Source organism: Cavia porcellus, unplaced genomic scaffold (assembly GCF_034190915.1).
Source record: "Cavia porcellus strain 051 isolate PalLab524CR breed Dunkin Hartley unplaced genomic scaffold, mCavPor4.1 scaffold_17, whole genome shotgun sequence".
NCBI classification, from domain to species: Eukaryota; Metazoa; Chordata; class Mammalia; order Rodentia; family Caviidae; genus Cavia; species Cavia porcellus.
In genome coordinates, this window is record NW_026947500.1 from 50,134,721 (window position 1) to 50,162,142 (window position 27,422).

The following is a 27,422-nucleotide window of genomic DNA, read 5'->3' on the forward strand; positions in this document are numbered from 1 at the left end:
ATCAATATTTAAAGGGAATATTATTTAAGCCTTTGAAATGCTGAAAGTATATATTTTTATTTTGCATTAAACCCAGAATTGCTTTTTGAAAGCTATAACAATATTAAAATGAATCTACAATATGTACCAGAGATGATAGTTTAATCACTAAAACAAAGAATGCAATACAAAAGAAATATTTTGCTTGAATTTTATTTAATAGAAATTAATTTTTGGTAATAAACTTCCCAACCCTTCTCTTGAAGTAGTGTGCTATCACTTATCAATGATGGGAGGAATGCGTGTGAATCAGACACCAGCCTGTGATCAGTTAAGGAGTTTTTTCAGAGCTTCTTTCACATCTTCATTCCTTGGACTGTAGATCATGAGGTTCAACATGGGAACAGCACGGTATAGAGGGTAGACAATATTTTGTCCCTCTCAAGGGAGTAGCTGGAACTGGGGCAAGAGTAGGTGTAGAGGATGGAGCCAGTGCACAGGGTGACAGAGACGAGGTGGGAGGAGCACGTGGAGAAGGCCTTGAGGTGGCCCTAGATGGAGCAGATCCTCAAAATGGCAGCGATGATGAAGATGTAGGAGGCCAGGATGAGAGTGAGGAGGATGCTGACATTGGTGGCCAACACGTAGTACAACATAGACTGGTAGCTGTCTATCACATCACACACCAACTTCACCCGGGGTGGAACATCACAGAAAAGTCATCAGTGACATTGGCACCACAGATATCCAGAGTGAGTGTATTTCTGGTTAAGATTACTGCATTGAGGAAGCCCCCAGTATAGCAGAACACAACCAGACAGATGCACAGGCTCCTGGGCATGGTTTGAGCATAGAAAAGGAGGTTGGAGATGGCCACATAGCGGTCATAGGCCATGGCGGCCAGCAGGCAGCACTCACTATAGCATAACTCAGCAGAGAAGAAGAATTGGGTCACACAACTTGCAAAGAAGATGCTTTTGTCCTCCAACATGCAGGCCCCTAGGATGTTTGAAGTATAGACAGAATACAAAAGGTCCAGGAAAGACAGATTTCCAATGAAAAAGTACATGAGTGTGTGGAGCTGGACATCTTTACAGATCAGCCCAATGGGTATGTTGTTTCCCAGCAGTGTCACAGAGTACACACCCAGGAACATCAGGAACAGAACCAGCTGCATCTCAGGGTCTTTTGTGAAGCTCAGACCCCAGATGAGCTTGGTCGCTATGTGATTGCCCCTCTCCATGGTTCCCAGAGTTCCCCTAGGGACGGAGTAGACAAGAATTTGTTCCTCTGGGGTCCGTAGAGGCATGCTCTCTGCTTGGCTGTAAGATGCAGTTAAGGCTAAAGGGAAATCCTGCCTCCTATGGGTGGTGTGTGGGACTTGCCTAATCATTAGTGTAGGATGGCACACATTAAATATCAGGCAAGTTAAAGTGACTTTGGAGATCCCCTTTTTCTTAAGGCATGAATGTACCTCCAGTGCTATTTTAGACTCTTGAGACAGGGCTTAACATATGATAGGATGAAGCCTTATTCTACAGAATCTTTATTCTAGCAAGAAGAACTTTATTAATAAATAAAACCCTAACACCAGATAATGTTAATATTCTGTGCAACTGGAAAGTATAAGTAGATAAAGAACTCATGTTTAACTAGACTGATTGAATGTAGATGCAGAGAAAATATTCCCTTTTTACATTTCCAGCTAGTAATTGAGAAGTTGTTCTGTCCCCGTGAAAACTGGGACATTGCCTGCAGTTTGAAGGGTGATAACAAAGTCTTTTTTCACAGTTAAGGAAGACACTGTGTCGTTCACTAGGAGCCTTGGACATCTTTGTCATAAATCTCACGGAACAAACCTAATGGAGGTTGAGGAGGGGGGATGCTTGTTGGTGACTGAGAAGTTAATTTTTCTTTTTATGCCAGGTTAAAAAATGTTTCATCATAGTAGATATCTGAGGTGTAAATTCTGGTAGGTACTGTATTTTGCAATCTCTGTATTTAGTCATGGACATTATTCTTAAAGCGAGTTATCCTAAGTTGACTTTGGGTTTAGCAGTAGCTCTGAATCATCACACTGAGAAATCTTTTTAAGACAAACCTTTTTAATACTTTCTTTATGATCATGAAATGAAACAATGCCAGTGTATCCACATGTGCACATGTATGCCTACACTCATCTGTAAAGTATTCTGTCACATATAAGAGTGACTTACAGAAACACATTTCAAAATAATTACACAGTTTACAAAAATTTAAAACTTCATGCCATACATTAATAATATATAGTTATGATTCATTATAAATATTTTAAAATGTAGTACCAAAAGCAGATTACTTAGTGGAATATATACATATAGTGAAATACATAACACGTGAGGAATCATCATTGTTTTCCTGGAGACTGAATCATGAGAGGAATTTTTACTATGAACATGATTTTACTGACAAGACGGATAACTTTCGATAAATTTCCAAACAAAAATAGCAATCCTTTTTTGTTTTAAAATACTTAAGTAAGTTGACATATAGGAAACTTTGTGAAATGTCTTTTCCTGTGCTTTTAGAATGGTGTTGGTTTTATACTCATGTAAAGTAATGCCTCACTTCACAAATGTTTTAATTTGTGAATTGCAAACAGAAGTGTTCAGCAAAGTTTTGCTTCCCTTTGGGAACTCTGTATCAGATGCCGAACATAATTGTGACCAACTTCCCAGCAGGAACACAAATGCAGCCATGGTCCCAAGAATCATGAAGCAAAGGAAGTTCATGAACTGAGGTACCAGTGTGATTTCAGACCTTTCCAGAGCAGTGTCTTCCAGGACTCCATGTAGGTGAAGGGACACATTTTTCATGCACATTTGACTGTCCTGTGGATACAGGATACTTTCACACTCCTCTATTACATATCACATAGCTGGTGGGGCTCCAAATTTGTGACAATATCCCAATTCTGCACTCAAAGGATGATTTACGAGGCTGTTTTGTGGAAAGATGTTCTAATATAAAGCTTTATGTAGATTTGTGAATATTTACAGATATTTCTAGGAACTTTGTGAAAAGATAGCAAATAATATTGGAATATCACTAAGTTGTCAAATTACATAATGTATGCTCCATTTATTTTTTCTACTGGTTTTGGGGTCAAAGAAAGGAAGGAGCTTATTACTTTTACTTTCTCAATTGTTTTACTTCAAATTTAATGCCATTTGTTTGTTTCATGCATCTTATATTCCCAGGGTGTACAACAGAGCTTGACACAGGATAGAGACAGAATTCGTATTTTCTGACCAGTGAATGCATGATAACCTTACTCAGGTGAGAAGTGACTTGACTAGACTGAAGTTCTGAGTGGCTTCCCACACTGTCATTTTCTTCCAAAACCACCACAGAATTTTGTTAGAAAAATCTACATGCTTTTTCTGTCACTACTATGCCTAGGGTTGTTGTTTTTTGTTTTTTGTTTTTTTTTTTTTCTGTTGCAGATTCCCATAGAAAGACAAAAGAGAAGCTGGCCCACCAAGATAATCAGCTCCATCTAATATTTGTTTATTCAAATGAAATAGTTCTGCAAAGAAAGAGTTTTATCTAGCTTCAACAGACTGTTACAGAGACCAAGAGTATGAAAAACCAGAGCTGACTGCACAGTGCAGGGAAGCTGATAAAGCAGTTAAATTTTAGGTAGTGAACCAAGTTTACCACTAGTCAACAGGATGAAGCCTCTATTTCCTTCTGTGTCAAACAAGAATGATTTGAATCTCCCTCACGTAAAGGAGCCAGCTCTACTAAAGGCTAAGCAGGAAAATTCTCAACACTTGAGTAACAAATGAGCCTCAAGTTTTCTTGTTGCACAATATTAGTGGGCCAATTTTTCTAATTTAGCAGACTGTATATAACCTGTAAGAAATCTGTTTCAATAAGAACAGAACATGTTTGGTTTCTGCTTGCTCCTGATCACGATGAGAAATGCTGAAATACAGATTCATTCTCTTATTACCGTGTTGTTTTCACTTTTTAACACAGGAGCCTTATCATCGTGTTAAAGTTGTAAAGATGCAGGAGTGACCACAGGCATTTATTCATGATAAGAACTTTATAGAAAATTGGAATAGATGGCCTTTACCTCAATATAATAAAGGCCATTTATGACAAACCAACAGCCAGCATCATACTAAATGCCCAAAAATTGAAAGCCTTTACTTTAAAATCAGGCACAAGACAAGGATGTCCTTTATCACCACTCCTATTTAATATAGTACTGGAAGTACTAGCCAGAGCAATTAGGCAAGCGAGAGAAATAAAAGGGGTAAAGATAGAAAAGAAGAAGTTAAATTATCATTGTTTGCAGATGACATGATACTCTACATAGAAGACCACCTAAACTCCATTGAAAGACTCTTAGATACAATAAATGAATTCAGTAATGTGGCTGGATACAAAATCAGTACTCAGAAATCAATAGCATTCCTATACACGAACAACAAAATCACAGAGAGGGAAATAAGAGAAACTACACTCTTCACATTAACAAGAAAAAAAATGAAATATTTAGGAATTACTCTTACAAAAGAAGTAAAAGATGTGAAATTACAAAAAAAAAATTACAAAAAAAATTACAAAAAAAAGATGTGAAATTACAAAAGAAGTAAAAGATGTGAAATACAGTGAAAATTATAATACACTGAAAAAAGAAATTGAAGATGATCTCAGAAAATGGAAAGACATCCCTTGCTCATGGATAGGAAGAACAAACATTGTGAAAATGGCCATTCTCCCAAAACAGTTATACACATTCAATACAATCCCAATAAAAATACCATCAACATACCTTATAGATCTAGAGAAATCACTCCTAAATTTCATCTGGAACCAAAAGAGACCTAGAATAGCAAAGGCAATTCTAAGCAGCAAAGACAAAGCAGGAGGCATCACAATCCCTGACTTGAAGTTATACTACAAAGCAACAGTAGTAAAATCAACATGGTATTGCAATCAAAACAGAGCCGAAGATCAATGGAATAGATTAGAAGATACAACCACAACTACAAACACGCTCAACCACCTTATTTTTGATAAAGGAGCCAAGCAGGTTCACTGGAAGAACGACAGTCTCTTTAATAAATGGTGCTGGAAAAACTGGCTCTCCATTTGCCGAAAACTAAAGCTAGACCCATGTCTATCACCATGTACTAAATTAAAATCTAAATGGGTCAAAGATCTGAATATTAAAACAGAAACACTAAATCTATTGGAAGACAAATTGGGTAGAAACCTTGAAGACATAGGAGTAGGTAGAGAATTCATGAACAGGACTCAAACCGCATGGGAAATACTTCCCAGAATCAATAGCTGGGACCACTTCTTATTAAAAAGTTTCTGCATGTCAAAACAAATCTCTAGCATGGTAAAAAGAAGTCCCACAAACTGGGAAAGATTTTAGTGAACTCTCTCTCAGACAAGGGACTCTTGTCTAAAACATATAAAGAATTAAAAAAAACTCAGACCCCCAAAATTCAAAGATCCAATCCAAAAATGGGCATCTGAGATGAATACGCACTTCTCAGATGAAGAAATGCAAATGACAAATAAATACATGAAAAAATGTTCATCATCATTAGTCATTAGAGAAATGCAAATTAAAACCACACTGAGATACCATCTCACTCCTAAAAGAATGGCCAGGATCAAGAAAACCAACAACAACAAATGCTGGAAAGGCTGTGGGGAAAAAGGAACTCTCCTACACTGTTGGTGGGAGTGTAGACTGGTGCAGCCTTTGTGGAGGTCAGTCTGGAGATTTCTCAAAAAGCTGGGATTGGAAGTCCCATTTATTCCAGTTATTCCACTTCTAGGCATATTTCCAGAAGAACTGAAAGCATCATACCACAGTGATATATGTGCACCTATGTTTATAGCAGCACAATTTGTAATCTCCAGATCTTGGAAACAACCCAAGTGTCCATCAACTGAGGAATGGATAAAAAAGTGTGGTATTTCTATACAATGGAGTATTATTCAGCTATAAAGAAGGATCACATTGAGATATTTATCAATAAATGGGCACAGCTTGAGACCATACTCATAAGTGAAATAAATCAATCTCACATGTATGAATACCGAATAGTTTCCCTAATGTAAGTAATGATTCAAATATATAAAAATATGTGGTAATCATGATTGCCCATTATGTGGCCTTGAAGCCTTATAAAGTTTTCACTTATTAATTGGAAAGGGTTTATTCTGGGCTTCTTGATATGGAAATACTTGACGCTATAGTATATGAAGTTTTATTCAAATATTTCAAGGAAAAAGACAGACACTATGGTAACTACTATTAATTATTATTTGATGGCGAACCACTAGTTTGCTGAAACAGTCATGCTTTGACAGGGATTGTTATATTGTTATGTCCTGTTTTATCTCAGTCTCTGCCTTATTCATTAAAAAATTATTTAGTTATTTTTTATGTTTTTTAATTAAGGTGAAAATTTTTAAAAATTATCAGGGTATATAATAGTAACTTTTTTGATTTCCTATTAACTTGTTTTGAAGTCCTGTAATACTCCCACTATCTTGTTTTGACTGATTAGACTCTGTTCCATTCTGTATGATACTATCAAGTTTGAGGGTATAGGCAACTACTTTGAAGGCAATAAGATTCAGTAAGATACCCATTCTGGTTTGACTATTGTCTCCTTTGGAAGTCCTGTAATGTTTACAATGCTTAAGTTTTATTGGTCTTGTTCTCTACTGTTTTGTTCAACTTTATAATATATAATGAGATAGACAATTCTTTTTAAGGAAACAAGAGACATTGTTGATAACCATTGTTGATAACCTTGTGCTCTGCTTTACATCATGTGCTATGTCTATCCTTGGTTTGACTGACAGCTTTGTTTTGCCATATTTGACTTTATTCTCTCCCCTCCCAAAAAAAGTAATAAGAACTAAGGAGTAATAAAATCCAAAATAGGTAAATTTTGTTGTAAAAAAGAGAGGGAAAAAAAGAGTTCTAAATGATACAACAGCAAGAGTGTTTAGGGGTGTTAAATAGCTGACCATATTAATGTTTTTGGTTGGATCATTGAACACAACTGTTTGCAGTCTCACTGTTTGAGTGTCCCCTTTGTATACTTTGATACTATGATTTGAGCAACTATCTCTAAGATGATAATATGTAATCTATTAACCGGTGATTTCTTACTGTTTTTTTTTTTTTTTTTGTAGTTCTGTATTACTTGTACCCTTACACTGCTTTGTTTTGTTTTGTTTTTTTCTCTTTTTCCTTTTAAATAAAATTTTAAAAAAGGAGTGACCACAGGTAAAGTGCTTCATAATATTTTAAATCTCAAAAGATGAGCTAGAAACAGGCATGTGTTTGGGTCTTTTGTGGACAGTTTCTGCATTTGGGATCTTAGAGCATGTCATATATAAAATAAATAGTACGGCATCATAAGGAAGTATCTGTCCTGTGTAACTGCTGACGTTACACAAAAATAAAGCAATGGTAATGCCGTTTAGTGTGAACCATTTGAAGGGATGTGATTTGTGTTTAATGCCACTCTCATCTCAGGCTTGTTGTTGCAGTTACTCCCAAAGTCTGCCACAGAACCCAGAGTCACCCCCCATCCATTTCCTTTGATCCTATCTTACCTCCAGGTTAGTTTTTCCCTCTTAGGCCTATTTCATCTAGATAATTAAACTTTACTGCGGTCCAGTCCCTTTGAGATTCTTATAAAACTCATCATTTTCTCCCTTAAATAAATGCTTTGTTATTTGCCTTAGGACATACACACACACACACAGACTGGGTGTGCACTTTCTTGGTGTTTGCTCTGATACTTATTGTGTACACTGGAAAAAACACTGAGTTCTGTATTTGTTAATTAGAACAATAAAATCAGGATAACTGGACCTATATGTTAACCGGTCAACATGCTCAACTTCTTAACATTAATAGGCTAAAAAGAAGATTTTCATAAAACAATTTAAGACCCCATTTTCTCTTTAGAAATTCTTTCTTGTCAGAGGTCCTCTAAAAAACAAAAACAAAACAAAAAACTCCAAATAAATGCCTCAAAACTTATGCCTCCACATTTTCTTAAAAAACAGCAAACTGAAGGAAATTTACATTTTTCCTGACATCTGTTGTCCCTTATTACTAATATTTGCTTCTTCATTCTTATGCCTCAATTACACTTGAGCTATTACTAAAGTGTGATTTTGTTAGTGGAGCCTGATGGTTGCTTGTTTGTTGGAAAATTTAGATGATTTTCTCCTTGTGGATTTATCTGTGTACATTTCTTTCTTTTTGTCATAAATAGTATGAAGTTCTCCTGTAAATGAACTTCTAATATTTTCAGAAATTACAATAGGAAAGTAAAAAGATATTTCAAAAAAGACCATTTGTTTAGCACTTATCACTTGTTAGTATATAAGAGAGTATACGATTGATTGCAAGGAGAAAATAAATTTTCTATCTTTATCATCTGAACTAAGAAACTTACTTAATATTTCCAATCAGAACATCTTCTCCATGGAATTCAAATCTGTCAGCCCAGAACCTTTTATGCCAGCTTCTTGATTCTCAGATTATAGATCACTGAGACTCCTTGGGAATCTCACAGTTGCAGAGGAGCTAACAGGACAATTCAACAAAACTGTGTATACAAATAAGGTACTGTTCACAAAGATGGAGAAAAGACTTTGGAGACTGTATTTCCCTCATGAAAAAGAAAGCACCCATAAATTATGTTCTCATTCTCTCTTGTGTAGAAACTAAACTAAAGGATGTGTACAGAAACTCTACGCATGCTCGCATTGTTTCTGGGTGCATATCTGCACATTGAAGCATGTGTGTCTGTCCATACTGGTGTTTCTAGAAGAAGGCGGCTATCCTTTACATCTCTAAATCCATTCTACAGCCTTCAAACACCTCTTTTTGCTGAAAATCCTTAGTTGTCTTCACCACATCAGTGGGTTTAAATAAGCAAGTGATGCTTACCTAGTATATATGAATAAGCAGAAATTAAAATGCAGATGGTTCATAGAGACAATCAAACATAATAAATATAAGGAACTGTGTTCTTCAAGCTGTCTCAACAAAATAACGAGCCCTTCTCAGAATAGAGTGAATGAAGACCAATGACGACACAGGGCTCTAATGTACCGTGGTAAAGCAAATTAGTGTATGGCAGCTCTTTTTACTGATTAGAACTAAAAGTACAATTTAGAAAACTCAACTATTAAGGTCTCCTCAAGTGAATTAGGAAAGGAAAAAATTCTGAATATTACACTAATCTGTGCGGTCTGAGTTATCCTTAACTTCTCAGTTTACTGCACTTAAAGCCCAATCCATATGTGCTTTGTAGATTGCTGCCAATAAGCATTAGTGGGAGCCTATAACTCCTTAGTGAGCTTTTTTCATTTTCAGTTTGTTAAATTTTTATGTCTTTTTTATTATTAGTGCATCCTTGTCCTTGGATTTAGCTTCTCATCTTCAGGTAAGGTTGAGGAGAGAGACACACGCCCCCTGGTGCTGTCCTTAGAGGACATCAGAGCAGTAGGAAAAATAAATTAGTTGATATTAGAAGACAGAGAAAAGAAATAAACTGTAATTCTTTGGGATGCCACAATTATTACATAGTTCTCTATTTCATATTAAACTCATCATTAAAAACTAAAAATTAATGTGAATCTATATGGCACAGCAGAGATAATTATTCAATCAGTAAACTAAAACAAAGAAGCTGATACAGAGGAAATATTTTGGTTTAATTTCATTTAATAGACTTTTTTGACCATATACTTCCCCAAACTTCTTTGAAGCAGCACGTGATAAGTGATAATACTTAGCAATGATGAGAGGAATGGGTGTGAATCAGACACCAGCTTCTGATAAGTTAAAGACTTTTTTCAGAGCTTCTTTCACATCTTTATTCCTCAGATTATAGATCATGGGCTTCAACATGGGGAACAGCACAGTATAAAAGGTGGAGACCATTTTGTCCTTTTCAAGAGAGTAGCTGGAACTGGGGCAAGAGTAGGTGTAGAGGATGGAGCCATAGTACAGGTGACAGAGTCAAGGTGGGAGAAGCACGTGGAGAAGGCCTTGAGGTAGCCCTGGGTGGAGAAGATCCTCAAAATGGTGGAGATGATGAAGAAATAGGAGGCCAGGATGAAGTCAAGGGGGCTGATGGCATTGGAGGTCAACAGGAAGTACATCAGAGCCTGGATGCCCTCCAGCCGGCCACAGGCCAACTTCACTAGGAGAAGCAGGTCACAAAAGAAGTCATCGATGACATTGTCTTTGCAGAAGTCAAAGGTAAAGGTCTTCTTCATAATGATGGAAGAGTTGGTAAAACCTCCAAAGTAACAGGCTACCAAAACTGTGCACAGCTTTATGAACATGGTTTAGGTGCAAAGCATTGGTTTTGTGATGGCCACGTAGTGGTCATAGGCCATGGTGACAGCAGGTAGCACTCAGTGTATCCCAGCTCCATGGAGAAGAAGAACTGGGCCACACAGCCTGCAAAGGGCATGCTTTTGTCCTCAGAGATGCAGGTCACTAGGATCTTGGGGTGTAGACCGTGGACAGCCACAGATGCAGAATGGAGATTTCCAATGGTAAAATACACAGGTGTGTGGAGCCAGGTGTCATTACAGATCAGCATGATGAGAGCTGTGTTTCCCACTTCAGTGATAAATTACACTGCAAGAAATAGCACAAAGAGAATGAGCTGCATCGCAGAGTATGAGGTGAAGCCCAGATGAGGAACTCAGTCACTGTGTGATTGCCCCTCTCCGTGGCTGCAGGGAATCTCACTTTGCAGATTGGAGGAGGGTTAGTTTGAATCATTGTGCTGAAAATTAGTAAACATGTTAGCTACATTACAGTGGGTTGTGTATTCTTATAAAACTTTAACAAGAAACACGCTGAGGGCTTATTTTACAGAATTTCAAATCAGTCAAGGTCATTTATATTCAGTTTAAAAGACTTTCTCCTGTTTGTTTTTTTTTTCCTTTTCTGAATGACAGTTCAATTTAAAAAAATGTACTTAGAAATCTTATTTTCTTATGCTTTTAAGATTTTCCAATACCCAAATGCACACTGCTAAATATATGACTTTTAGGCTTAGACTATCCAATGTTTGTATCTGAAAACCTGAATTTTACTTATTTTCAACATTTGTTAGTAAATCAAGTATTTTCCTGCAGTGTTTCCACATAGTAGAACATTACCTGGCCTTTGTATATTTATATCTCAATACTATATATATATTCACAAAAATATTCAAAATATTTTCTTTGTAAAAATGGAATGTTTGGGGGAAAATTGTATAGAGGTGAATTCTATAATTTGTTACTATACAGCAGGGAAGTATACAGTGCCTTATGTACATTCCACAGTAAATATTTTACAGTAGTCACTTGTGAGCCAGTTTTAACCCATTTATGCCAAATAATTCAACTTTTTGAATTTTTGCATAAAATTTCATATACGTTACCTAGAAAAACTCAAGAAACAGGAATTTAAAAAGAGAAAATTTGATTATCATCCAATTTCATGGGCACTCCAAGAAAGGAGAACTGAGTGTTAAAAGGTTAAAAGTGATTGACATATTGACGCATTAGGTGAAACATTGTGTATTTATTTTTTTTTGTTATTTTCATCTCTATTAAGGACTGTTCTGACATAAAAATTCCAGAAATATATATGTCTTAAAATGTGGCAATTAAACATTACTTTATATCTCAGAAATATTACACATTTTAAAATTTTCTCTGGATAGAAATAAAAGTATGCTACTGAGATGGCTAGAGGGCTTGGGATGTGGAGTGTTTGTCTAGCAAAATAGCTAAATGCTGGACACTTACAGAAGGTAAATTAGAAAGGAATATACCAAAAACCTCTGTACATATGATTTATATGTTAAGGACAATTCCACCTACGCTAACTTTTATCAATTCAAATTATTGTGTAGTTAAAGAAAAAATAGGTTCAATTCAATTGTTAATTGTATGTTCAGCTCCTAGGTCCAAGGAAAATACTGTTTCTACGGACTTGTTAGTTGTAATATTTATAAATATCAAGCTTAAGTCTGAGAAAACAATGCTGTGCACATACCCCTGCCAGACTGGTAGAGCTAGACCTCAGCCTCTGAGTTAGTGCCATTTGCAGACTGGGGATAGAGAGAATAAAGGACACATCAGAGAGCAAACTGAGTCTGGGAACCAGCGCCATGAGCACATCTCTGCCAAACTGGAAAAGCCAGACCCCCAGCTCCTTCCAGCATGCAGGCTGGCAAACAAGAAGTAGCATATCCCCTCCCTCCCATAAGCGACCCTCTTATCAGGAGAGACACAGGCTGTGATGACAGCTGCAGAGGTGAAATGCAATTGGACGCCTGTGGTGCACTGGTGTTTCACTAGCATTGCTGGTTTAGGGCTAGTGGTCAGATCATGGGTTCAGATGATAGCGGGAGGCAGTATAGCATCTAGTGGCGTGTCTCCTTCTGAGGGTTGCAGCCTTTGTTGATTCCCTATGGCCTTGTTTTGGAAGTCCTATATCTTTTCCACTGCTTTGTTAGGTTGGGCTTTACTCTGTTTTGTTTTGTTTAATTATGTCAAATCCGATGGCAGGAACAGCTATTTTAAAAATAACAAGATACATTATGGTAGCAATTTTAGATTTGTTTTTAAGTCCTTTATTGCACTTACTGTTTTGTTTTTGTCTCTATTCTGTTCTGTTTTGTTGTTTACTATGTCTGTGATTATCTGCAGCTTTTTGGGAGACATCAGAAGGTATTATGGTGACTATTTGTTGATTTTGTAATGTTTTAAAGCCTGTACCTCTTACACTGTTTTTTTTTTTAATTGGTTTTATTCTGTTTTATCCTGTTTTAAAAATAACTATCAATCTTAGTTTTTCCTAAGCATAGCAGAAGGCTGTGCTGCACTGTCTTGACTGATGCTCCCCTGCAGGCTAAGTCACTCTTGTGGCTGCAGCCTGTAACTGGGCTCTGGGTTTCTGATGTGATCTACCTCAGCGAGCGCCTGGGTTCATCACTCCTTCCTGGAGGACTTACCCTGTTTTCTCGGTTTCTGACATTCAGGTCAGCTAACAAACTGGTCCTTGTTCATCTCTTAGTACTTCGCCTATCATTCCTGCTTCTGATGGTCTGCAGTGACCCCAGAATCAACTCTTGTTCCTCTTGTCATGTCCATCCAGTCAGTCCCTGGTGATCTCATGCACCACTCTGATGAGTACGAATACAGTGTCTCGACCGTGGCTTTTCCATACCCCCCAACACATTTAAGAGCCTACTTGGTATCTGTTAATAACGTGGGTTTTGGACACCCTTTAAAAAGTAGTAAGCTTCTGATAATTCTGCATGCATCTCCTTCATTTTCAGTCTCCCTGCTGCAGGAAATGGCAGTATCTCAGCTAGAAGAGGCTCATTTATGTCCACACGGGCTGAACTTCAGCTTTCACGCTCTAATTATTTAGAGATATTTTGTCCCTTTCTAGCCTGTCTGGAAACTGACAAACTCTTTCCTTCCTTCATTTCCAGCCTAGACAAAGCCACTACACTTTGGTGGATGTTTCCTCATGTCTCTGCTTTGCCCTGTGCGTCTGTCAACCTGGAATGAAGTGTGGCCAGTTGACGACACCATTCTCTGTTCTGACCATTTCACCGACTTCTCAGCTGACCCAGAAAAGCAGAAGTCCTTACAGAGATGTTCACACTTTTGGGATCTGGCGTCCTTACTTCTGCCCTGACTCCAAATGCTTTTCCCACCCTGGTCTCTCCATTTCCACCTCACTCCTGCCCTCTCTATTCCTAGAATAAAGAAGGCATGCTTGTGTCCTCCTGCTTTATTAACCCACTCAGCAGGGTTATCATCTGATACTACATTCTTTTAACTTTCTTTTCCTTTCACCGGAAAATGCGCCTTTCCATTTGCATTTCATGGTAAGTATGCATCAGTTTAATAGTTATCTCCTGTTGATTTGAAGATTTATTACAAGTATAGAAAGACTATATACTTTAAATCAAATGTTTAGTAAAATAGAAGAATTTTATGGTGATGTTAAATAGTTGGAAACATTCTTCCACAGGCACTCAAAGGGTTTGCTTTGACATAACTTTAAAGTCCTGGATTCAATTCTGAATGTCGTCTGACTCTAATATGGTCTGATTCTGTAAGTTCCCAGGTTGCCTCTTATACAAATAATGGTTAATATTTTGCAATCACTTATTCAAATCAAGTGCCGCCCTTCATTTCCACACATGGTACTTCATTTATTCTGCACTGCAACAACTCTCTCTATGTTTAAATATTAATGTCAGTGATTTTATAGATGGCCCATTGGAGTTTTAATAACAAGGAAATGATCACACAGTTAATAAATGGTTTTGCTGTTTCTTCACCAGAATCCACCTCGTTTCATTTCTGATATCAGGTTGGCTCTTTCTGGTGGGGTCACTGTCCTGTCTTTGTGATTACAGTGTCTCAATCCAGACAACACAATGACACCAAGACATTCAGATATTGTCACACACACAAGTCGTACTGTGAGGTCAAGGATGTTAGAAGAACTCCCAAATCATCTACTGGCACAGACCTGTATCTCTCTGTCCTAGAAGCTTATGAGTCCGGAAACATTTGTTGTCCCACCCGTTGAGACAGTCTCTGTCTCTACCAACAGACGCTCACGAGGTGGAGGGAGGCAATTTATTCCTGCTCTGCTCCCTGGTGTATTTGAGTTCTCCACTGGCGCAGAGGCTCTGAGCTGGGATCCTCTGAAAGCTAATCAGTCCAAAAGTGCATCGACTTCTCCGTGAAAAAGAAGGACAGAATTTTAAGAATAACAATGACAGTGACTTCGTATTGGGAACTTACTCTTCACAAAGCTCTATCTGACATATTTGCATAATGTGAGTTTCAAGAAATGAAGAAACAGTAGTAAATTTTCTTTGTGTTGCAAATTTTCCTTGTGTTGAAATTCATATCATAGCTAAGAAACTACATACAAAATAAGTAACTAATCTGTCCAAAGTGCACTCAGAAGTATGTCCAATTAAGATTTGAATCCAAGTAATTTGACTGTAAAATTCATGGTTGTTCCTTACCCAAGGGACACTTTAAAAAAGGCAGTTTTTGAAAATGTATTCATCTCTATATGTATTCATGTATACACGTTTAGATTTTGCAACAAACACTTGCTTTCTCTTCTCATGTCAGTAAATAAGTCTGAACTCAAGAGAGAGTGTCTAATGGACCAACTGACCCATTTGCTAATTTTAATCCAGGTGATATGGTGACTCAAAACAACTTGTCACTTTTCTTTAGTACTTGTCATGATATTTTTGAACATGTATTCTGTGCCCGGTACTCTGTTGAATACAACTATCCTCTCATCTTAACCTTCACAATAAACTGGTGAACCAGTGGTGACAATCATGCCCCTTTTTCAGACACGGTTCCTGAGATGTAGAAATGCTTGTGTACATGTTGTCCAGGGTCACACAGTGGGAGACTGGCAGAGCCATGTTTCAAATGCTGTTCCCTCATCACATAGCCTTGTTTTCTCCAATCTAGATCCTTTGCCACCCTAACCAAAGGCAAGAGACACAACTAAGGGAGAGGGGGTGGCACACAAAAAGACTGGTTTCTTAGGAACCAGTTTGAAAACAATTAATTACAGGGTCCATGACCAAATTACGAATCTGGATTGTGGAGAGCTGGCCAGCATGGAAACTCTGCTCCCAGAGTTTTGTGATGGGGTAAGGGTTTTGTATGTGATGAGAAGTTTGTGCGTGGTGGGAGGAGACCAGCTTCAGGACAAGTGGCTGGGTGCTGTGAACTGGAAGTTCATGTATTTCCAAGGAAATGAAATACAACTCTTAAGTCACAGAAGCAGGAGACAGAATGGGAATTGTCCTAGATCTGGAAGCTCCGTCTTGAGAACACAACGTACATGCTAGGCCAGCAGGAGCAATGGGATAGGAGCTGACAGAGGGCTTTTTAATGTCATACTTGGAATGGTTTTGGAGACTGAGATTTAACCTGCTCAAACATTAAGACATTTGAAATTTTAGGGGATGTGTTGAAAAGGAAGGATGGTGGTAGGGAGACGAATGCCAGTGAGCCAAATGAATCCACAGCCAGGAAGCCTGGAAAATGGGTTCACAATGCTCTGTTCCATTCCTACTAAGGAATCAACTGTCATTCTTTCTCATTCTGCCCTCTCATTCGGAGAACAGCTGGGGAGGAAACAAAGAGAAAAAGGGACAAAAGTCAGCAGCATTCTTTCCGGGCTGCTGTCCCTAGGGCCCTGGTGGGCCACATTCCTCTGTGGGTCCCACGCTCCCACCCAGCTTTGAGCTGTCCTCACAGAAACTCACATCCTTCCCTGCGTGTCCTAGGATTTCTCTTTGTCTTGCTCCCTTCTGATGCAATTATGGTAAAACTAAGAGATGCTCTGTGGTTTTCCATACTCTTTCCATGTTTTCTAAATCGTTCCTCTGTGAAAACCTTCCCCCGTTGACTCACTGGAGTGGACCATCTGCTTCTGGACCTGATTGAGGGACATCAGGGCTCGAGTTGCATCCTCACACTGGGTATCTAAGACCAGTTTGCTTGCATGTTTAACTCTATGGAGAGCCGTGTGTCAGCATGGAAATGGGACCTTGGGTAGACGTGGCAATGTGGTGATGCCACGAATATTCACATACCTGGAAGGGTGAGTAGAGGGCAAGGCACAGAGAGATTGATTGGCTGTGGTATTACCATAAGGAAAATAGGATCATGGGGCATTATAAAAATACCTGGGCCTTTTAATTTTAAAACCAGCAATGTTCTACACGAGTTATCACCTGGAAAAACTGAACTACTCCAAACTCTTTCTTTCTTTTACTTTCTTGCTTCCTTCTTTCTTCCTTCTGGTTTGTTTGTTTGTTTGTTTGTTTTGTAGCAAGGGTTAAACTCATGATCTCCCACCTGCCAGGTGAGTGCTTGCTCCACTGAGCTAAATCCCCACTCCCTTCTTTCTTTCTTGATAGTGGTATTTAGCCCAAGGCTTTGCATTGAGATACATTCCAAGTCCACTTTTTTTCTTTTTTTTTTTTTTTTTTTAGATAGTATTCATTTCAGGACAAGGACTTTCCATGTTGCTATGTTGCCAGGCTGTGCTTGATCCATAGTCAGCTCAGATTAAGGACAAATAATATTTGTTGAGTAAATTTCCAGTCCTAAGACCCAAAAAGCACTCTAACCAATCTTGCGATTGTTCTACTTGAATGGTAGCATTTCAGCCTGAAGGAATTGTTTCTTACCCTTCATTACTGAAGTAACTATCTGCTATTAACAACAAAAAAATACATAAATTTAAGTAACAAGATGGAAGACAGAATACTTGTACACTATTGGAAATATAAATTTATTTATTTATTTATTTATTTATTAGTACTGGGGATTGAACTCATGACTTTGTGCTTACCAGGCAGGAATTTACATCACTGAGCTAAATCAACAGCCCTGGAAATATAAATTAGTCTGGCCATTTTTAAAAACATTATGTAGTGCCAGGGATTTAGCTCAGTGGCATAAGCTTCTGCCTGGCAAGCGCAAGGTCATGAGTTAATCCCCCAAATTATATACATAATTTTTGTCCTAAATCTGTAATAGAAAAAGATTATAATCAAGTAATCTTACTCCTTGCCGTGAAATTAATATATTGATGTGACTTGTACTCACATTCATTTTGTCATTGTGTACAGTAACTAACATATGGAAGCAATCTATTCCTTAATGAGTGACAGGGTAAGGAAAATGTGGTATATATGTATGCAACACAACACTATACAGCCTGAAAAACAAAAGGAATACTGGCATTTGAAGTAATGTTGATGGAACTAGAAAACATCATACTAAGTGAAATAATCCAGACCCAAAGAGTAAATTCCAAATGAGCACGCTTATTCAGGAAATCTTAAGCATTTTATGTCATAAAAACAGCATAAACCGAGTATGGTGGTGCAAGTCTTTAACCCCAGCACTTGAGAGGCTGAGGGTGGAGGATGGTTGTGAGCCCAAGATCAACCTGGGCCAAAAAGTGAGCTCAAGGCCAGCCTGAACAGCATAGTGAGACCTTGTCTCAAAACACAACAACAACCACAAAACAGAGCATAGAAAGCTGGTTACCAGAGGCTGGGGCAGGAAGAAAGGATTGGAAAAGATGTGATGTTGATCAAAGGGTAAGAAGCTTCAGTTAGACTAGAAAAATATTTGAGGGCAGGAGATATATAGCTCAGCAGTACAGCACCTGCCTGGTGAGTGCAAGGTCTTGAGTTTGATTTCTGGTACCAAACAAACAAATAAAAACATTTGAGTGAGCTCTGTTATATATGTGTTAATTAGTTTTATTGAATATTTATGAAGGGCATACATAGATCAAGACATCTTATTGTACCCCTTACATGTGCACAATTATGTAGGTCCAGGAGTGCTAAGCAATGCAGAAGTGAAGGGACAGTCCTTTCAGAAATCATGAGTTTAAAGCATGGAAAATGTTCATCTTCAGGAGAAGAAGAGCGTGGAGGGCAAGTGACAAACAAATGCATCAGCCAAGAATTCCCACAAAAATAATTACATTTTAATTGTTAGTCTGGGACATTTTCCCTGAAGATTTTAAAATTCAGCCCAAGGCCATAAAATGAAAAAAAAAATCTCAGGTGACAGAAATTTTACTTCATCTGCATTCATCTTACTTTTAAAACCCAATAAAGGGATGAATTGAATGATAGCATATCTTATTTGTAGTTATGAAAGGAGATTTATTTTGTATCCACAGGGTTGTATTTCTTTCACATCAGTGTCACCTTTTTTGCCTTTGTAGGCTTTTATTCACATGCACATAGGGAGAAGACGTGCGTTAAACAGACTGTTGCCTTGTGCTGCTTATGACTTCAGGTATGTTTTCTCCAGATGCCTGTATTCACAGAGTCTGTTAAAATGATGGTAACATGATTTAATATCTAAAACTCTGAGTTAGTGAAAGAGCATATTGGAATTCCTTAGATTTGAGTTAAAATCATGACCTACTAAGTATTTTGATAAAGTTGTATAAAGATTCTGATCTTCATATCTTCATTTTAAGTGAGTATAAATGTATTTCAGAGTTCCTGGGAAACTGAAATCAACCATCTATCTGCAAAACAAATAATAAAATGTTTACTATATAATAGAAAATCTTAGTAGGTAGCTATTAATGTTGGCTTTATTCTTTGTGATGTTATTCTTATCCAAAAAGGTTTTGACTGGGGGAAAAGGTAATTTGTTAGCCTTTGGTGAGACTCAAAAGGTATTAATATTCATTTTGATTTTCTCCAGCGTGGAGCTCTTGCTGAGTTCTCTGTTAGGTTTCTTCCAGGAGTCCTGTCTTCACATTCTCTTTCCTACTCCCAGTTTTTTCAAACACTGATCCCAATTATTTATTAAATAGAATTTGTGAAACACTAAGTGAAAAGTTATGATATACAGTGTAATTCTTGAGCACTTCAAATGATGTCTTTATTTCATAAAGTTATAACGATTTCATACCTTAGTGATGGATTCATTAGTAAGTCATATTTTGTGTACTTGGTAAACTCCTTTAATATTCTTAGTTAATTATGGTAATATGGTGATATATAATCTTTATTATTCCTTCTCGTTTAACATCTCAGTTCTTACTAGTTTTAACAATGATTATTAACAATGATTTTTATTTACTAATGAACTAATGCTCAATGAAAACATCATACATAGTAGTGAGGTGGCTGGGATGAATTTAAGAAGACTTTCCATGACTATACTCTAAGAAGACTTCCACTGATTACCATAGAATCGTGTGGCATATTATTATATCCGAAAGACTTTCCAAACTGAGATCTCAATTTAATTTATAGCAAATTGAATCAACTTGGATTCTATAAAATACAACTTTTCACAATTTATCAAGAAATGATGATGTGCCAGACATTTTGTTAAAACTTCTAGCTGCAATTTCTACCATCATCACCAAGGTAATCTCATGAATTAAGCGACTGCCTAGTTCTTGCTTTATACAAGGAAAATATGAGTTTAAAGGAGTTTAGAAATTTCCTCTAAATAATCACATGCAAAATGATGGAATCAGAATTCATATTATAATTTTTTTTGTATAGAGGCAGTGTATGCTTTTAACCCATACACTGTATTACTTCACCAAATTGTTCTGGGAAAATAAAGTGTTACTAAAACCCAGTAACATTACTGCTGTTTATTGCGTTTATCTGAAAAGAGGCAATGATTTAGTAATGCATTGGAGATAACTGTATATTCACTTCAATAATTGATGTGTATTAAAAGGATTAGACTTAGCTTTTGCGACCTCTGACATTATGTAGGCATACTGAACCTGGCTAATTTGATTGAAATATTTTACATTTCATCCTGTAATTTGCACAATGGAAATATTAATCACTCATTCATATAATACAGAAGATGCTTAAGTTCTGTATTTATCTGATGCCAAATAACCTGACCTAAAGTGGACAATGGCCTGACATTCTGCTTTCTGGCTTCAATCTTTTTCTCTAAGTATATTTGTTCTTCACAGAAGCTTTGTGTGCAGGATAAAAGGCTGTGTGTTCTGATGGGAACTGGGTGGGTCTAACACTGAGAACTTGTTGGCTCTCAGTGGTCACCATCACGGGAGTAACTGAAGAGGATCCTTCAGGCACTGCAGCCCCAGGAATTGCGGGACTGTCCTGTGTTGTTCGAATTTTCCAAACATGAGCTGTTTTTGGTAGCTGGACCAAAATATTTATGTTCCTTCTCAGCTGCCCTGCTTTGTTTAAATGCATATGGGCAGAGAGCAAAGGCTGTTATTTTTATGTGGTCTTGTTCCCATACAGTGGTGTTGATGATGTAGACACACTGGGTACATGGATGTTGCAGATGCTCGTACATGTGCTTAGTAATTACCCAAATAATCTTGACAAATTTCTTCATGTATTAATGACATACATTTCCCCATTATTTATTCTTTGCTGGTTGCTAATAATCCTTGTGCTGTGCACTTAATACAAATCCTCTGATGAAGACCACCTGGCATTCTGAAGACCTTTATCAGGCACTGAGCTTTTATTGTCTATGCCTGACCCTGTTGTCCTGTATGTTACCTCATTGGATCCTGCTGTCATCGCTCTGAGCTTGATGCCACTTTGGTCTCACTATACAAATAAGGAGAATTAGCTACAGATCAAAAAACAAACAAAGCATAGCAGCAACACAAACCTAAAAGGTGAGAAAAAAGAAAGAAGGGACAAGGGGATGGAGGTGAAGCCTGCCACCTCCCCCTAGTGTTAGGACTATGATAATATTTAGGCTTCTTCAGGAGCCTGTATCATTCTAGGTTGTTTTACTTAAACACTGTGAAGAAGAAAAGAGTGAAAATTACTAACACAGTGCTTCAACTGAGGGCACAGAAGCACAGGGTGGAGTCTAACAGGCTTTCAGGAAATGGACCTCATCACTTTAGTGTGTCTGATCTTTTAACCATTGTTCTAACCAAAGTAGCTGTTATTAGGGAACTGAATTTCCAAGAAACGTAGGACTTCCTGTTATGTGTAGTCATTAAGCTTTTTTGAACACATTATTTTATTTATTCTTAAAATCCTTAGAAATGGCTTCTACTGTTGTTTGCATTTTAAGCATTCAGAAAGCATCCCTGATCACATTTTGTGAAAGTCAAGAAACTTAGGCTTGGCCTGAATACTATGAGGAATCTCAGACCAAGATTTCTCTTTTCCTTCTTATTCTCTTTAGCCTTCTAATTTACATATCAGGAACTTGATTTTGTCTATAGGTGAGTGGGTGATTCTGGAACAGTGCTGGTGTGGAAAATGGATAAAAGGAAAATGAACTCTACTGTGACTGAGTTTTTATTCCTAGGACTTTCATCTGAGCCTAAGACCCAGCTCATTCTTTTTGTTCTATTCCTATTCTTCTACTTATTAACGGTGACTGGGAATGTTATCATCATCATTGTTATCCACATAGAGCCTCGTCTCCAAACCCCCATGTACTTCTTCCTCACTAACTTGTCTTTTCTGGACATTTGCTACACCTCCACCAATGTACCACAAATGCTGTCCAGCATGGCAGGGGGCAAGAAGACTATTCCCTTCTCCAGCTGCGCTACTCAGATGTACTTTTCTCTGGCCTTTGGGATGATTGAATGTGTGCTTCTGGGTGTCATGGCTTATGACCGCTATGTAGCCATCTGCCATCCTCTTCACTACACTGTCATTATGGACCGAAACACCTGTGTCCAACTGGCAGCTGTGTCCTGGTGCAGTAGCTTCCTGAGCTCCATGGTCATCAATGTCCTCACCGTGACCTTGCCCTATTGTGGGCCCAATGTCCTTGACCACTTCTTCTGTGAGGTGCCCTCGGTCCTGAGGCTGGCTTGCACTGACACGTCACTTACAGAGCTGGTTGTTTTTATCTTTAGCATCATCATCGTCTTTGTTCCTTTCCTTCTGATTGTTGTTTCCTATGTCCGGATACTTCTGTCTGTCCTGAGGATGCACTCAGCCTCCGGGAGGCACAAGGCACTGTCCACATGCGCCTCCCACCTGACAGTGGTGGCCCTGTTCTATGGCACAGCCATCTTCATGTACATGAGACCCCAGTCCAAGTCCTCACGGGCTGGGGGCAAGGTCATCGCGGTGTTCTACACCGTGGTCACACCAATGCTCAACCCTTTGATCTACAGCCTGAGGAACCAGGACGTGAAAGGAGCTCTGAAGAGAGTTCTTACAAAGCAGAGAGCATGAGAGGTGCTCAGCAGGCACCATGCTTCCTGCTGACCTGACAAAGCTACCTTCTGAGTGAGAAGGGGAAAGAAAACTAGCTTGGCCTTCCTGAAAGACATTCAACATCCACCTATAAACTCAACAGGAAGAAGTGTTTCTGTGGAGCCTTACAATTCCCAGCAACTGGCCTCACGGAGGGAAGGGCGCTCTGTGCTTGTGTGACATCCTAGGCTCTGAATCAGGTCTCCCTCTCAGAGTACCTGAGTCACTTTGGTATAGAGAAATCTATTTCCAATACATGTGTTGAACTTCAGAGTGTCTTTAGATGCGGCATCCCATGCTTGTGTTACCTCTGTAGTTGATAAGGAATCAGGACTCTGCATGCATCTGATTTTAGTGTTAGATTTGGTGCTGTTTTGCACACATGCAATCTTCCCTTAGAATGGGTCCAGGAAACACTCAAAAAGTACCTCAGTTTCACCTAAACTCTATCTTTCCCCCCAGTTTTCTGACAGTTTCATCTCTCCATATGTCTGATTAGTCAGTTTCATTACAGAGTAGTTTTTGTTATTTTTTATATTTTCCTTGTTGTACCAATAATTAACCCTTTTATATGTTTGCTTAATAGCTGCAGTTTTGTTTCAAATATGCACTCACCATTTTTTTTTCTGAAAAACATATTTAAATCAAAAGATATTTGATGTTGTCCCTAACATCATCTAAAAAACTAGCTGTGTATGCTTTAGAAACTTAGCAATATATTTGAAAAGAGAAATAAAAAGTCTGTGGAGGTATGCAATTTGAAAGCTATTGTTTACAAAAATTCCCTCTCAACTCAGAAAACTGATAAATTGGTAATTTATACTATTTGCAAAATCATTCTCATGAGGTCATATTAAGGCAAAACTTGTAAAAAAAACAGTGGAAATGAATATTTTCTTTTTAACAGTTCATTATTTGTACCAACTAGCTTAATATTTCATGCATTTTTGACTGGCTGGCAGTTGATAATAATCAGGAATTTAGTGGACTAAAATAAATAATATGATCCAGACACTTCTGACTCTAAACTAAATACAATCCAAGAATCTTCAAGCAAAATTTTGATCTTATGTTTGTTTCCTTTGACATAACATGGAAATAGAAATTTAATAATGTTAAGTGGACAATTGTATGCTACATTCAGTGTTAGATACAACCTAGCATGAAATGTTATTCCTGTACATTATTTAATATCCAGTTACATAATTTTCTCTTAACACTTATTTGGGTTTATGGTACTGTTAAGGACATTGTGGAGAGAAAATACACTATCACAGTGCAACAACAGTATAGAGTAAATAAATTACAAAGTAGTCTATTGTCATAAAATATGTATTCTTATTATTTTACCTGTCAGTATTATTGCCTCTTGTAAGTATATGTAAAAGAAAATACGTAATATTGATATTATAAATTAGTGTGCATACATGGAAGGTTATTTTATGAACCCCATTTCTTTCATTTATAAATAGAACGTTTGATGGGCAGCACGTTGATCTGAGTTATGTCTCAGAATTCTTTCAGCTCTGAAAATAAATTTACTGTATATCAAAATTCACCCTCAAATGACTTCTTTTTCACCATTTTTATTTGTCTGATTAATAAAGGATAATAATGTAATGTCGATGACATCAGTTTAACGTCATCCACCTGGTGTGAAAGATATTAAAAAACCACTGCTTTCTTATATTCTGTTACCGTTATTCTCAGTTGGGCCTTTCTTTTAATATAAAATAGTTGTTTAGTGTCCAAGTTAGAAAGGATGAGGATTATAGAACACTGTAGTAGAATTAGTTTCACAGTGAAAGTGATTATCTTGAGTTGATTTCATCCTTTCAGCATGATCTGAAATTGGAAAAGCCTCTTGAATGCCATCTTATATTTGATTTCTTTGTGTGTTCCAGTTTTTCTGGTTTCTCCAGCCAACTGACCTTGTAATGGTCCTGCCCAGTAGGGTCACAGGCAAAAGCAGATCTTTGAACCAATGTTTCCCTGTACAATACTGCACAGAAACTGGCTATTGAGTCTAATACCACCCCAGACTAAAGATAGCCAAAAACTCATCCTTTTATAGAGGCGTCCCTAGCTTCTGCAAATTATGATCATGATTATCAATCTCTACAATGGTATACATTTATTTTATAAACTACTGGGTAGCAATCAAAAATTATTTTTCTAATGCTGACTTATAAGTTGAGAGCACACTGGTACCCCAATAAACTTCCACAACTCCTGTTTCATGGTTTTAGGAACTAGGATCACATATTCTTTAAGAATCTTAACAGCTTATACAGTATCTCCAGTAGGCTTCCTGAGATCCAGAATTGGGTCTAGGTTTCATCAGCAAGCTTCTGTCATTCATTTGTTCAATTACTATTTGTTGCTTACTAACTGTACCCCAAGATACGGGAATAAAAAATGAGCTTTTCACAAACTTTCTGAGGGAGCAATCATATTAACAGAGGGATGTTTTTGGGCTTGTGGAATTATATGCATAACATATTTCTAGCCACCATGTGTTAAGCCTAAATGTACATAAATACACAATACTTTCCTTTCTCATGCATTTATAAGTGAACCAGGGCACTTTTGAGGGAGAAAGGGGGCACTATTAATATCTGTTCTAACTGATTCTGTTTTGCTTAGTCATGTTTGGTTTTATTCTCTTCGAAAAAAGTAGTAAGAACTGTGGGAGTAATAAAACCCAAAATACGTAATTGTTATTGTAAAAAAGAGAGGAAAGGAAGGTGGACTAAGGGATATAACCGCAGGTATGTTTGAGTGTGTAGGATGGAAAACCATATTACTGAGCTTTTTTTTTTTTGGATCATTGAATGGAACTTTCTCTAATATCACTGCATGAATGTCCACTTTATATGCTTTAATTTTATAATTTGGACAACTGTTTCTAAGAAGAAAATATGTAACCTATTAACTAGTGATTTCTTGCTGTATATTTTTTCTTGAAATTCTGTATTACTTGTACCCTTTTACCTCTTTGATTTTTATGTCCTTTCTTTTTTCTCTTTAAATAAAATTAAAAAAAATATTTAGTCTGAGGCAACTGGAAAACATTCAAGCTGACTTGAACAAAAGGCTCATCTGGCTACAGTGTTATTATCTTGTTGAGCTCTAATAACAGCCCTATAATTTAAAGATCTGAAAATCTTGGAGGATGAATCTCAGAATGATTCACAGAAAAAAAAAGAAAGAAGGGAAAAGAAAAGAAAATATGTGATAACAAGATAATTATACTACTAATTTCTTTCATTGAAAAGAATGGTTTGTGCTTATATGGCTTGATTAATTTTGTATGACTATGTCTTGTAATATGAGCAACTATTTTGAAGATAACAATACCCAATATATTAATTATGGTTAATTTCCTACTATCCAGTTTAGAAATTCTTTATCTTTTCTATTTTTTCTCTTTAAAATGAAAAAAGCAAAAACAATGATTGAAATGAATTTTAAATCAGACTTTATTTTACTAGGAAATCAGTGGTCTTTGAGTGCAGTTATTAGGATAAGAAAAGTATGAAAAGGGAAAAATACCATGGTGTAGCTGAGTTCTAAGATCCTTGTGCTACTGGAAGGCAGGGTGTAACAGGGAATGGCTAGGGTCAGAGCTGAAAGTGGAGAATTTCAAATATCAGAGGACATCATTCATAATTATAGAGAACCCTTTCCCATCCTAATCATGGTCCAGGGAGGTTTACATCTGTAATTCCATGTGAAGTTATTGGAATTCTAATGAGTTAATTTCAGTCTGACACTTCCAGTGCAGCCCAAGGCTAAAATAAAGACACTAAGACATATGCACAGTTGTGGGGAGCCAAGAGGTCTGAAGTCCAGCCAAGATGGTGTTCACCAGAACAAAGGCCACATACTGAGCCCAACACTGATTTAATAAATTCTCCATGAAGTTAGTTGCTCGGGATGAGTGACTGTGGGAATGGTGGGAAATATGTGACAGCCATGACTATAATGAGTGGGGCTACGTAGGAGGCCTGAGACCATCTCTGTGCTAAGCAGAGGGGAAAAAAATGCAGGGACAGTAATCTGCATAACACAGCTGAGGAAGCATCTGATAATTTGGGGTTGGTGCTTCAACTGTGATGTACAATCCTTTTTGCCCTGGGAAGTCACAGTCTCTTTCACAAGGCTGGATCCCAGTAGACAGTGTGGAGTACCTCTCCCCATCCTGCCCAGTTCAACCACATATTTGGGGAGTTACTGGGAGGGGTAACACTGACCTATAGCTTTGCTTCAGAGATGACACATTGGCTCCTCAGCCAGACCAGCTTTCATTGCTTAAAGCCAATTGAAGGGACGAAGATGTAACTTAGCCAGCTCTGTATATATCAATACATGGAGATAGGGCCAAGTTTATCCAAAATGGAGATAGTTGCTCTTCTTTCCAAGGAGAGTCATCTGGCTGGTTTTCCACCAAACAGTAATTTTAATGTGGGCTGAGGTTCAGTTTCCTAAAGCCAGATCTGTTGAAGAGTTACTGTCTCTTAAACACTTGGTTTAGCAGAGTTAAACAGA

The 27,422-nt window shown here is 37.6% G+C and overlaps 1 protein-coding gene and 2 pseudogenes across 1 annotated transcript; 1 reads left to right on the top strand and 2 right to left on the bottom strand.

Moving 5' to 3' along the window:
- Positions 1-306: 306 nt before the first annotated feature.
- LOC100721212 (olfactory receptor 9G19-like) lies at positions 307-1,222 on the bottom strand (annotated as a pseudogene).
- Positions 1,223-9,859: 8,637 nt separating this feature from the next.
- Positions 9,860-10,837, bottom strand: LOC100720940 (olfactory receptor 9G1-like; annotated as a pseudogene).
- Positions 10,838-21,914: 11,077 nt separating this feature from the next.
- Positions 21,915-22,850, top strand: LOC100724629 (putative olfactory receptor 2B8). The gene has a single exon (XM_003464228.1). It carries the CDS (start codon positions 21,915-21,917, stop codon positions 22,848-22,850), a length of 936 nt encoding a protein of 311 aa, XP_003464276.1.
- Positions 22,851-27,422: the final 4,572 nt, after the last annotated feature.